At 38.2% G+C, this 12,511-nt stretch overlaps 2 protein-coding genes across 2 annotated transcripts in view; one reads left to right on the top strand and one right to left on the bottom strand.

Moving 5' to 3' along the window:
• The window catches only part of acaca (acetyl-CoA carboxylase alpha), a 65,334-nt gene extending 55,140 nt beyond the window's left edge, over positions 1-10,194 (top strand). The window contains 4 exon segments of the mRNA XM_084115536.1: positions 1,560-1,714; positions 1,860-2,030; positions 7,597-7,733; positions 8,855-10,194. Of these exon segments, the coding sequence (XP_083971662.1) occupies positions 1,560-1,714; positions 1,860-2,030; positions 7,597-7,733; positions 8,855-8,981 (590 nt within the window). The 3' untranslated portion in view covers positions 8,982-10,194.
• Positions 10,195-11,215: 1,021 nt separating this feature from the next.
• The window catches only part of aatf (apoptosis antagonizing transcription factor), a 16,190-nt gene continuing 14,894 nt past the window's right edge, over positions 11,216-12,511 (bottom strand). Inside the window, exon 12 of the mRNA XM_084113306.1 lies at positions 11,216-11,453. Within this exon, the coding sequence (XP_083969432.1) occupies positions 11,408-11,453 (46 nt within the window). The 3' untranslated portion in view covers positions 11,216-11,407. The remainder of the gene's footprint in view (positions 11,454-12,511) is intronic.

The raw sequence follows: 12,511 nt of genomic DNA, 5'->3' as shown, positions 1-12,511 counted from the left end.
ATTGCCTCTGATGTGATCGATCTCTCTCAAACAGCCACAGGGTGATGGGAGATCCTGGAGAGCTCCTCGGTTGGGCCGCACTGTCGCTGTGTGATCATTCTTGCTAATTTTCTTGTGTAGAACAAGGGGTCAACACACAGATGCCTGAACAGTAGAATTGTGCCAGTGTGCTTAAAGTTGCAGTAAGCGAGAAGCGCTGTTGATATTCGAAATCACTAAAACAAACACGCCCCTACCCAAAAGGATCACACCGCTATCTTGATAGCTCCACCCCTAAATTCACAAACGCATCATGCAACACAGGCACCTCCCCCATAATGAGTGTATACGCCCCTTAGTGCTGATTGGCTACAAGTGTGTTTTGGTGCTCGGTCCGATCAACAGCGTTTCTCAGAAAACGCTTACCGCACCTCAAAGCCGACATAAAATCAAAATGGACTTACTTTCTTAATATACTTTCTTTTTTTTTCTTTTACTATTCATCAGTGCATATTACTCTAAATAAAATATAAAATTGTGATGTTTCGTCAAAATGTAATAACTTGTTCCCAGTGTTATTTTAGTATCATTATATATTATAGCATTTATTAATATTTTGAATTAGATTTTATTTTTATATTTTAAGTTTTTTTTATTTAAGTTTTAGTATTTTTGCTATGTGCCTAAATTTGTATTAGTTTTTGAGTGTATCTGTTTATATTTTAAATATATTTATTAAGCTTAATTTTTATTTTAGTTTTAGTCATTTTAGTACTTAAACATTGAAAGTTAATCTAATATTTATATTTTATTTTATTTCAGTTGACGGAAATTGGTTTAAATAGTTTTAGTTAACAATAAAAACGCTACTCGCTCCACCTCTGAAATTACTTTTCATTTTGCTGACAAGATAGGCAAAAAGATTATTACCCTTAAAGGAATAGTTCACTTTAAAATGAAAATTCTGTCATCATATACTCACCCTCATGTTGTTTCAAACCTGTATGAATTTCTTTCTTCTGCTGAACAGAAAGGAAGATATTTAGAAGAATGTCAGTAACCAGGCAGTTTCTGGGTCCCATTGACTTCCATTGTAGGAAAAAAATATACTATGGAAGTCAATGGGACCCAAAAACTGTCTGGTTACTGACTTCTAAATATCTTCCTTTCTGTTCAGCAGAAGAAAGAAATTCATACAAGTTTGAAACAACATGAGGGTGAGTATATGATGACAGAATTTTCATTTTAAAGTGAACTATTCCTTTAACAGCAAAATTGCTATTCAGTTGTTTTAGGCGATGCCAAATCTAGTCAAAAATAAATCCATTGTAATAACTATTTTTATAAACACAAAAAATGATTATTAAATCAAAACAGTAATTTAATGGCAGTTGATATCTTGAACTTTCATGCTCACATCTGAAAAAAAGTTGCCTCAAAAGTTATAGAAATATTTCAGGTGGGCAGTTGTCTTCTGAAACGGCTACATATCAGCCCGACTAATGTATTGCTCTGTCCCCATTTTTAAGCTACTCATTTTTCATACATTCTACATAAATTTGCTGTATGTGTGGTTTCAGGAACCCCGGAGTTGAATGTGTCCGAACGTAAAGAGCTGGAGAGTAAACTGAAAGAGAGAGAGGAGTTTCTGCTGCCCATATATCATCAAGTAGCTGTGCAGTTCGCCGACCTTCATGACACACCGGGCCGCATGCAGGAGAAAGGAGTCATCACTGTCAGTACTTCTATTATAGCTCATACTAGTCTGCTCTGCTTTTTCATGCTTTTTTCACTTTCTGTTGGAACCTTTGATTTTGAATTCATAGTTCTCCATAGTAGAATAATCAAAAGCTCAAATCAAATAAGACTTGTGTGTTTAGGACATCCTGGAGTGGCCGACATCTCGGCTGTTCTTCTACTGGCGCTTGCGGCGATTATTGCTGGAAGACGCGGTTAAGAGGAAGATCCAGTGTGCTAACAGCGAGCTGACGGACGGGCAGGTTCAGGCAATGCTCCGGCGCTGGTTCGTGGAGGCAGAGGGAGCTGTGAAAGTATGTCACAAATAAAAAAAATACTATTGCTTTAAAGGTGCAGTAAGCGATTTCTGAGAAACACTGTTGATATTTGAAATACACACCCAAACAAACACACCCCTTGCTTCAGTGCTCCGCTCCCATGATGGTGAACATGTTATGCAACACGGGCAACCACATAATCCTGGCGCATCGGACAGCTCGTGCAAGTATGGAAGAATCTGTCAATTCAAGTCACCTTTATTTATATAGCGCTTTACAATACAATACATATAGTTTCAAAGCAGCTTTACAGTGATAACAGGAAAATGATGCATTTTGGCTGTTCAGCTGAAGTCAGTTCAGTGTTGATTCAGATCATTAATTGTTAAATTAGTTCAATTCATCTATAAAGCAGTTCTGCAAAAAATGATGTGATTATACAGCTATGTTTAGTTTTCATACAACCGCATCTGTACAGTCAGATCAATAATATTGTTGAATATTAACCCCTGGTTTCACAGACAGGGCTTAAGACTAGTCCTAGACTAAAATGTAAGTCTGAGCTGTTTCCACTGAAATAAACTTGCACTGACTGATCTTAAAAATATATCAGTGCCTTTTTAGTTTTAAGATGCACATCGGTAATGTTTTTTTCTAAGCATGTTTATAAAAATTACTTAAATGTCCTAATTGATCTATGGTCTAATCCTGGCTTAGTCTAAGCCCTGTCTGTGAAACCGGGCCTATGTGTCCCCAACTAAGCAAGCCAGAGGCAACATTGACAATGAACCCAAACTCCATCAGCTGACAGAATGGAGAAAAAAAAACCTTGGGGGAAACCAGTTCTCCTCTGGCCAACGAACAAACAGTGTGATTATGATTCAGACGGAATCACAAGTCAGAATTCAGATCGGGATTGGTAGCATTCAAATATTAATCCAGTTTCTTTAGCTTGAATATTGGATTCATTACGCCAGTATGGAGACAGCTGTTGAATCAGCTGAGATATTCAGCATACATATAACAGCATATCTTGGTTCTGTAATACAATAAATATATATTTTTAAAAAAAGTTATTCGCATATCGAGCAGAAACAAAGCAACCTAATGCTGGGTACACACCAAAAGATAATCGGGCTGATTTTGGGCCGATTTTCCCCCCTTCCGACAATCCTAGCTATGTCCCGATTATCTTGATGGTTTAACAGATTATCTTATCAGATTTTCCCTTGGTGTGAGGTGTGTTAAGAGTGTCCGAACCTGCTCGGGAGAACGTCGTAAATATTCAACGTTTAATATTTACGATCAGAAATCCTGACGTGTGGGGGGAACTCCGAGGACAAACGCACGCACGTTCTGGAGATTATCACGTGAAACAAAACAACATCCAATCAGAAAGCGAGATGATGGAAGACACGATCATTCTCACACACACACTTGCAGGAAGCTGAGTGTTAAGGGCTCAGTGAGGTTCTATAGAGGGATTAAATAACTTTTTCTAAAGAGACAATAAATCCAATAAAGAATAAATAAAGACCATAAAGAATGAATATATTTCTGTATAAAAGGTTATATATAATGTTGGGTACAATGGTTTTTTTCACGTGAATTTTCTGTGAAAATCATTCCAAACACTATCATCGCAATTTCTTCCTGCATATCATCCGCCATGCTTATTCTGAAGTTTCGCGAGATTTTGCGAGATTTCCTGTGTTCACAGTCGAGACTCTGGTTGAAAATCTGTTCGTGTGTGGTGTGCTGTCTTTGTCACATCATGGCACACCACACACTATAGGAGCAAAACTGCTTAAATCTAGTTTTTTTTGTCCCCATGTTTGTGGTCTATCACATTTTGAAATCTTATAAGCTTAAGTGTCTGTTTTTAGGCCTTCCCGCTCTCTAAAATCTCTCTAGCGCTGGAAATCTTTTCCAGTATTACATTTTTTTTTTTTTCAATTGCTAACATCCTTTTGTCCAATCTGTAGTCACATTTACACATTTCTGAAAAGCTTAAATTTTATAAAGTATAAAGCCTCTACTTCTGCAACAGCACCTCAAAAGTACTGAAAAAATATATATAAAAAATATTGACACAACTGATAAGCATTTTTAGGTAACAGATCACTGAAATATTGAGAAATATCCCATCTCAGTCGGAGGTGTAGTCAGATGTTACATTACTTGGACATACACCGTAAAAAAGGGACTCTTTGAACTGGTTTTGTTCAATGTGGATGCAGAACAACTCAGAGGAGCAGTGAGAAAAAAATAATGTCTGGGCGAGGGAGAGGAATTGTTGATGGAGGGAGAGCAGTAGTTGGATCAGGACAAGGGAGAAGAAGGTTAGAAAAAATTAGTCTTGGATGGGAGAACTGATGCAACATCAACCCACCAAGAGTTAGGGGAGAGGAGTAAGAATGTGTGCTGGACTGTGCAACCTATGAAAGCTTATGTCTGAAAAAAATCATTTTGACCTTTTTATCTCACAAGTCTGGCTTTTTTCCTTCTCAATTCCTAGTTTATATCTCACAATTATAAGAAAAATAAAGTCAGAATTGTGAGATGTAAACTCGCAATTGCAAAAGGAAAAAAAAAAATCTAGAGAGATACTTATTTCTTCTGTGGCATAAAAAAGCTTGCATAGTAACCAAAGGTCATGTATGTTGTATTTGTTGTTGATCAATGAGTCAACTGAACCCATTTGTCCAGTGGCTGCCCTGAGCAATTGTTAATTTTTTTTGAGCAATTCTTTTTTCCGACTGTACATTCTATAAAGTAATGCCTCATTCACTTTTAGATAGTTAGTAGATAGATTTTCATAATGCCATCAATTGTTAGTATTTGGACAGTCATTGTGCTATGATTGACTATATTCATGTTGGATAGAAAACTAGTGCTAGTGTTTTGACAGATTGATTCAATTTTGAGTCTGGTTTGCTGTGATAAGAGTTAGTGTATGTAGAAAGTGTATGTTTTTTTTTTAGCATTTTAAAATGTAGAGTTTGGTTTTATTTAACAAAATGTGTTTTTTGCCAGAAAATTAACTATTTGGCCAGTTGTGTGATGTAGGTGTGTTAAAGAGTTTATAAAAAGCACTTTAAGTATTGGTAAACGCTTGTTAGCAATTGTAAAAAAAACTGTAAAGCAGGTTCTAGCTCTTGCCTGATCGTAACCCTTCCTCCAATTATATTCCTCTGACCGAAGTAATGTCCTGCTTGCTCACTCTCTCTTAAAGGTGCTGTATGTAACTTTTTCACTCTACTAAAGCATAAAAATACCTTACAGATATTTAGGAAACATGGTAAATTAACATACTCGTTTCTCTGAAAAACACTTGTGCGTGTTATGAAATGTTCTGAAATCTGAAATGTGCGTTTTGTGTTGTCATTCGGTTTTTGTTTTGGTCTGTGTGATCTCCCTCACTGCCAGTTCTCCCAATAGTATTTCGACACCTCGGGATGCCAGTTGGCAGGAAACGCAGCGTATTGCAGCCAGCAAACAGACTGGGTCAGAGATTGCAGATTACACACAACCTTAAAAGCCTTGATATCCATCTAAAAACCTCTATGACAGAGCATATTAAAACGCGGATAAATCAACTCATTAACTTACTGTGAGCAAGTCTCCTCGGCTTTCATTGTCAACTGCGCTCGTTCCTGTTGCGTGTCCTCAAACAACCCGCGTGACCGTCGAGCAGTAGCGGTTTTAGGCACGGGCGAACCGGGCAATCGCCCGGGGCGGCATTTTTGGGGGGGCGGCACCGCCGGCACGAGCAGAAAAAAAAAATCTGCGCCGCGAAGCGGTTTTCTATTCATTTCACTGTGTGGGGAATTGGCAAAATTGCTGAGAAGATACCGTGCACAGAAGCTGTTTGTTTGAGAAGGGGAAAGGAGTGGGGGCGCGGAGGCGCGGGCGCGGATGACAGTTCACCTCTGGGTCTCTCCCAAATGGAACGGACAAGGGGGGGGGATCCATATAGTTATCGAAGTCAGTCACACCTCGACTTTCTTCCAAATAACGCACATTTCATTCTATAAATACAGGCCTCTATATTTCCTGCACAGTTTTGTTTTTCTGAATGGTCTGAATGGCTAATAAAAATAGGTGATACAAAACGATTACTTGGTCACCACCACCAAGGTGAATTGGTTTAGTCTTCACTTCTGGTCGTGACTCGTGAGTGACAGTTATGGGGGGATCAGGGGATCTGTTGATTGTCAATGTCGAGTGCCAAATAAGAGATTGACAAGAAAGGTCAAAGCCATCAGGTGCCCAATTTAGAAACGAGCGAAAGATAAAGGTATGCAACTATGTTTTCTCTGTATGATTACGGTATCCATGTCATGAATGAAGGGGCAATATTGGTGGGTATAACTCTTATTTGTTAGCCTTTTTGCTATGATTCTTGCTATGCTTAACAATAATTCGGTTTTAACTCAAACACGAGATCTAATTTCACCATAATATTGTTCTTTGCAACAAAACTGTTGCAAGTTCAGTTATTACACTGCAAAAATGCTTTTCTTACTTAGTATTTTTGTCTTGTTTCCAGTCCAAATATCAAAAATTTCTTAAATAAAGATGCATAACGTTATTTTACTAAAATAGTAAAATTACATAAGATATTAAATCTTGTTTTCTGGAGAAATAAATAAAAATTGAGTTTTTGCTTTTGCTTTTTAAAACATTATATGCCAATGGGGTAAGAAATATTATTTAGGGGGGGGGGGCGCTCGAAAGGGGTCTCGCCCAGGGTGTAATTCAGTGTAGAACCGCCACTGCCGTCGAGTCTGGGGAGGAGGGGACTGGGGAAACAAAGATCTCCGATATTTTGAATTTCGAACTCTAGCTGTCATTCTTACAGACTGCACCTTTAAATCGCTTACTGCACTAACAAATCTCCTCTCCAGATCGCCAACAAAAATCTTGTGAAGAGTTTGGAAAATGTGACCAAAGTATTGAGAAATGTGTCTTAGCGATTGTAAAATGAAGTCTTTCTTCTACTGAAGTGGATTGTGGACCAGGGAATATATGACGATTAGAAATGATCGGAATGGATGAGCTCTCCCGAGCTCCGACAAGGCCTCCGAAGAGTCGCCACACCAGGTCCTGGAGCAGAGCCAAGTCCCCAGGGCAGGTTAAAGGATCTGCAGAAGACGGTGTCTGGACCGCTAATACATTAGCCCAATCTGAGCGAGCTATCTTAAGCTACAATTAATCTCCACCCTGCCACGCGCAGATAGCAGAGCAACACGCTGTTTCTTAATTAAAAGCAAACGGATTAAAAATGATTAATATGGGGCATTAAATGTTCTTGCCGACTACAAGTGCTTGCGGTTTTTAGAAGCACGGAAGCCCATTAATGCCTCGACAAATCTTCACAAGCACAAGTCCAGCTTTGTTTTTAGATCAGCCTGATGTTATCAGTCTAAGCCTAAACGAAGAGCCGTTGATTAGGATTGTGATTTGGTTTTCAAATAGAAACATTGTCAAAGTTTGTTTGGCAAGATGTTTCAAGCGAGCTTAACGTGTTTAGAACTTTTTACTTTTGTTCTTTTGTTTCTTTATGTTTATGTATTCTTTTTGTGTGTGTCACTCTTAGGCATATCTGTGGGACAGTAATGAGGATGTTGTGGAATGGTTGGAGAGGCAGCTGGCAGAGGAAGAGGGTGCCAGATCTGTCATCGATGAGAATATCAAATATATCCGCAGAGATCATATCCTCAAACAAATCCGCAGGTAACATCCAGACACCAGCCTTAATGTGTGTGTGTATGTATATATACATACATATACATATATACATACACACATATATATGGAATAGAATGGAATATATATATATATATATCAAGATTCCAGAAGTTTTAAATAATTTCCAATATTAGTATTTCTTGTCCATGTGTTTATGTGAGAAGAAACAACTGATATGAGAGACACCGGGGAAATGTACTTTATTGGTCATTGTACAAAAAAAATTTGCTGTGATTAACTCTCCTCGCCAGCCTTTTTTTTTTTTTTAGTTCCCAGCCACCGCCAGCCTTTTTTTTACCATTTTCACCAAAATTGTATGGCCCCCAGAATATTTTGTTGTATGAATATCTGAACATGCAATATATATATATATATATAAAAAAAAAAGTTTTATTCTAGCTTCTTTTTTCTTTTCTTTTTTATCAACACTTGAATGTGGTTTCATAAAAAAGCAACATTTTGAGCAAAAAGCTGAGAAAGTCATGTTTTTGTCAGACTACATCTGGATCGGATTCAGAACAATGACCAAAACATAGATGGAGTAAACCGAGTCCATCAACACCCCTAATGCTTGAACAGTCCTGTAGCTCATCCTGAGTCTACTTTTCATTTAGTAACATTAGGTAGTTTTGATTTATACGCCGTTTAATGTTGATGATCATATATATATATATATATATATATAGTATGTATTTGCACTGACAACAGTTCAAGTGCAATTCCAATTCTTTACTAAATTGTATGATGTAAATCTGAAATTTGGTCACAATTTGATTAAAGTTTTTGCACGATTCATAATTCGGTTAAAAAAAAAGCTGATACAAATGCAAGTGGATGAGACTTAAAGAGACCAATGCCTCCACACCAGAAGTAGATTGGGGAACTGGATTTTATGGATGCTTACTACAATTGTTTGCTTACTAAAATAACTATTTATATGCCAATATAATTGAATTTTGGAAAAGAAATGGTCGATTCATTTTATTAAATCACTGCATTGAATTTTGCAATGCAATGCATTTTTACACCTGTATTTATTCACTGTTAAATTCATGTCTTGTGTTTTTAAATTAACACTTTTTTTTGTTTTGTTTCTTGTTTCTTAGCCTGGTTCAAGCTAACCCAGAAGTGGCCATGGACTCGATTGTTCATATGACCCAGCACATTTCCCCCACGCAGCGTGCCGAGGTGGTCCGTATCCTGTCCACCATGGACGCCCCTGCATCCTCGTAAGAGCCCTGTCAATCATCTCAGAGGCCTGATGTTACTGAAAATTGGAACAAGAGGAGCCAACATGGCAGTGCCGTGACTTCACATTGTTGGCTATGAATCTGAAATAAGAGTTACAGCGAAGATACTCTGTGTTAGTACTTATCAATGCACATAAATGCGCACCTTCAGAAACACTAAAGTAAAAAAAAGAGAAAGTACTAGTGTTGACATTTATAGTTTTGCAGTCTAGTCAAGTGCACTTTGAAACTTAGATGAACGGAGACCAATTATAGAAACAAGCTTCCCAAAACTGTTAGAGGATTTCACTTTTTTTTTTTTTTTTTTTACTTTGTTTAAAAGGCAGTAGATTACTTTGCAAGAGAGAACGTTTGCAATTACATAATCAACTTTCTACTACAACAGTCAGGTTATAACACCGGTCCACTCTAAGAACGAGCCATGTGACTAGATCACTCCTGCTTCGCTGGTTATAATGGGTGTGATGTAGCTGTTGTCGTATAAATTGCAGTTTAGGGGCAGTATTATTCTACACATGCAGGATGGTCCATTGAGCCATATGACCACATCATTTTGACTGTGCTTGTTTCATTCGTTTAACCAAAAAAAATATTTTTTTTTTTTAAAAATGTCAATCCACTGGTGTTGTACTTGTATGCTGTTATTTTTTTTTAGCATAGATAAAATGTCATGAGAATATATTAATAACTTATTAAACAATCATCTCTAAAAACAACATTATACTGCAAGTGCGTAACTGTAGAACATTCAACAAACGTTTAGGTTAGTTGAATTTGATTGTTACCATATACATATTCTGAAAAGACTTACCAGTAGTGTAGTGTAGAAATGTACTAAAAGCAAGCAATGGAGGGGGCAAATGATACTTGAGAGAGGTGAATAGAGTATTATACATGATCTAAAGATGCTCTGTTGTATCCTCGGTGTATCATTGACATGAAGGTTGTAGCTACTACCGGAAAACCTCAAGCTGCCACTACTGCTTGACTCAATGAATGGTGAAAATCGTGTCAAGTTTGCTGACATGCTGTGACCCAAATGGGTGATGAATTGTCTCATGTATCTGTAAGCATTGTTAAAGGTTACTGAAGTGATCTGAAGCTGTCTCTCCGTGTTCAAAATGGAGAATTTCCTGTTTACTGTGGCAAACTGTGATTGCCTCTAAATATTAACTGAATAAAATCGAATTATCTTACATGTACTGTAGAGGCTCTTTCTTGCTTGATTGTACAGGGTCATATCATGAAAAATAGGATTTTCAGGTTTATAGTACATACTTTCTGGTTGAAGTGGTGTGTTTATCCAGACCAAGATGCCCACTAGACAAGCTGAGAGCTGTGCTGGCATGATAAATAGAGCTGTTTGTCACTTGCTTAGCAGGGACGTCCATGTGCTTGAATGACAAGTCTGTGATGTGTGTAAAAACAAAAGGGCCAAGCACCGAACCCTGAAGTACACCAGTGGTTAGTTGACATGAGTTAGGCACCCCCTCCTCTCTGAAATACCCTGAAGGATCTACAAGCGAATTTGACTCAAACCAGAGTTTGGGCTCCCCAGTTTGTTACATTTGAGAACATCTTTTGACAACTAATCACAATGTAATGTGGGACATAGGCATTGTTACTCATTTACAAGCAAAAGGCTAGCTATTCATGATGGGTTATGTATAGAAGTCAAATATACAGTAACAAAAATAGTTGTTTTAAATATCCAGATGTTAAATACTAAGGATCAAAGAGGGTGGAAAATTACATATTAGAAGTATGCAAATGAGTGTGGCCTAAGATGAAATCCTGAATGTTCAGTGACTGCATGTTTCTAACAAGAAATAATCAGTGCTTGCCTTCATGCTATACTTCGGTCTTGAGAGAAATCAAATGAAAATTCCATTGAGGGAACACACTTCCATTGATTTATCAATTCAGCAATCATTCTCTCATCTGGTCCCCTCTGTGTGGGTTTCAGAGGTCTATTCTCATACTACCTACCAACAATGACAAAGGCCAAATTGAATCACAGCAATTCAATACCCAATTAAAATGATGGCAGCCACAATAGTGAAAGCCTGAGGTGGATAACCTAGGATTCTCTGATCAGAAAACATTACAGAATGCTTCCAGAGAGGGAAATTAAAACATGGGTATATTGGTTTTACTGTATGTGATCATGTACTGAGTGTAAAATTAAGGCATCAATGAAGACATTGACAAAACACATTTGTTGACAAAATGGTATTTTTAATTTAAGGGCACTAAAATGTGTCATTTTACAAATAAAAAGAAATGTTAAGTTTCATTTACAGGAAAAAAAAAAGTCTGAGGTCCCGGAAGGATTTCACCAGCAGCAGAAGCGTGTGAGAACTGCAGTACAGACACACACTGGGGTTTAAGCGTGTTGAGACAGATGTTTCAGTGTGCTGGACCATTTGCAAACAGGGAACGAAACAGCTCAGACCTGAACACAAATAGAAGAAAATAGGTTGAATAAATCACTGCATTTATCAATTCAGAAAATGTCATTTTAAAAAGTAAAATGTTTTGTTTAATCCTCAATGAGATATTAACTCATTGAGGATTAAAAGCAGAAATGTGAAGCTTTATAATTATACTGATAAGAATGTGTATTATTTGAGCTGTAAATTTGTTCTCATCACTTTGATTTTTGTTTCAAGGCAACAAAATTGTGAAATTGGAAAACAAAACTGGTATTAAACAAGAGAAGAGAATCTATATACAAGTGGCATGAAGAACTCAATCTGTTCATCCACGACTAAAGGCCACAAATCCTAATAGATAAACTGTGGCCCTATTTAATGCAGAGACGACAAAAGCACACATGAACGGTCCTGAGACTGAGGTGCTAATGTCCCAGAGGGCCAGGGCTGAGACCAGGCTAACAGGACCATCCTTAATCCCAAATCCCTGTTAGAAATGCACCACCAGCGTTCAGGATTACAGCACGTAGCGGCCGTCACACAACGCATACATACCATCTGATCCAAACAGAACCAGGAGAAGCAGAGGGCTGAGGAGAGATCCTCAAGATCAGAGGGAAACGATGAGACCCATCTCTCCTGATGAGGTTTACCCAGGACCCTCACACTACCCAGAGTCCCCGGCTCGTCCCATCACCCCATCAGGGACAAATGCATTGAGATTATCTCTTAAGCCCCCACAGAATTTGTATGCTGCGTGTCTTCTTGCTAGCGAGAGTGAGTGAGAGAGAGAGAGAGAGAGAGAGAGAGAGAGAGGGTGTAGGTTGTGTGTGTGCTATGGTGTGTGTGTACTCCCCATCCTGCAACGTCAACATTAACATTCATGGGGCCAGTGGTGCATGTCGGTGTTATAGAGCCGGTGTTAAGATATGGCAGAGGGGATGTGTAAGCAGGCGAGGGAAAGTGTTTATGTGTACGAGTGTATCTGGCTGCACGAGGAAAAGGTCTCCTAGAATCTCTCTCCGGCAAAGGTCACCGGTCACTCTCTGATGCCATCGGCATACATCATTATAACTCT

Source organism: Abramis brama (assembly GCF_963993115.1).
Source record: "Abramis brama genome assembly, chromosome: 5".
Taxonomy (NCBI): Eukaryota; Metazoa; Chordata; class Actinopteri; order Cypriniformes; family Leuciscidae; genus Abramis; species Abramis brama.
Note: the sequence above shows the minus strand (reverse complement) of the source record. Positions and strands in the feature narration are given on the sequence as shown.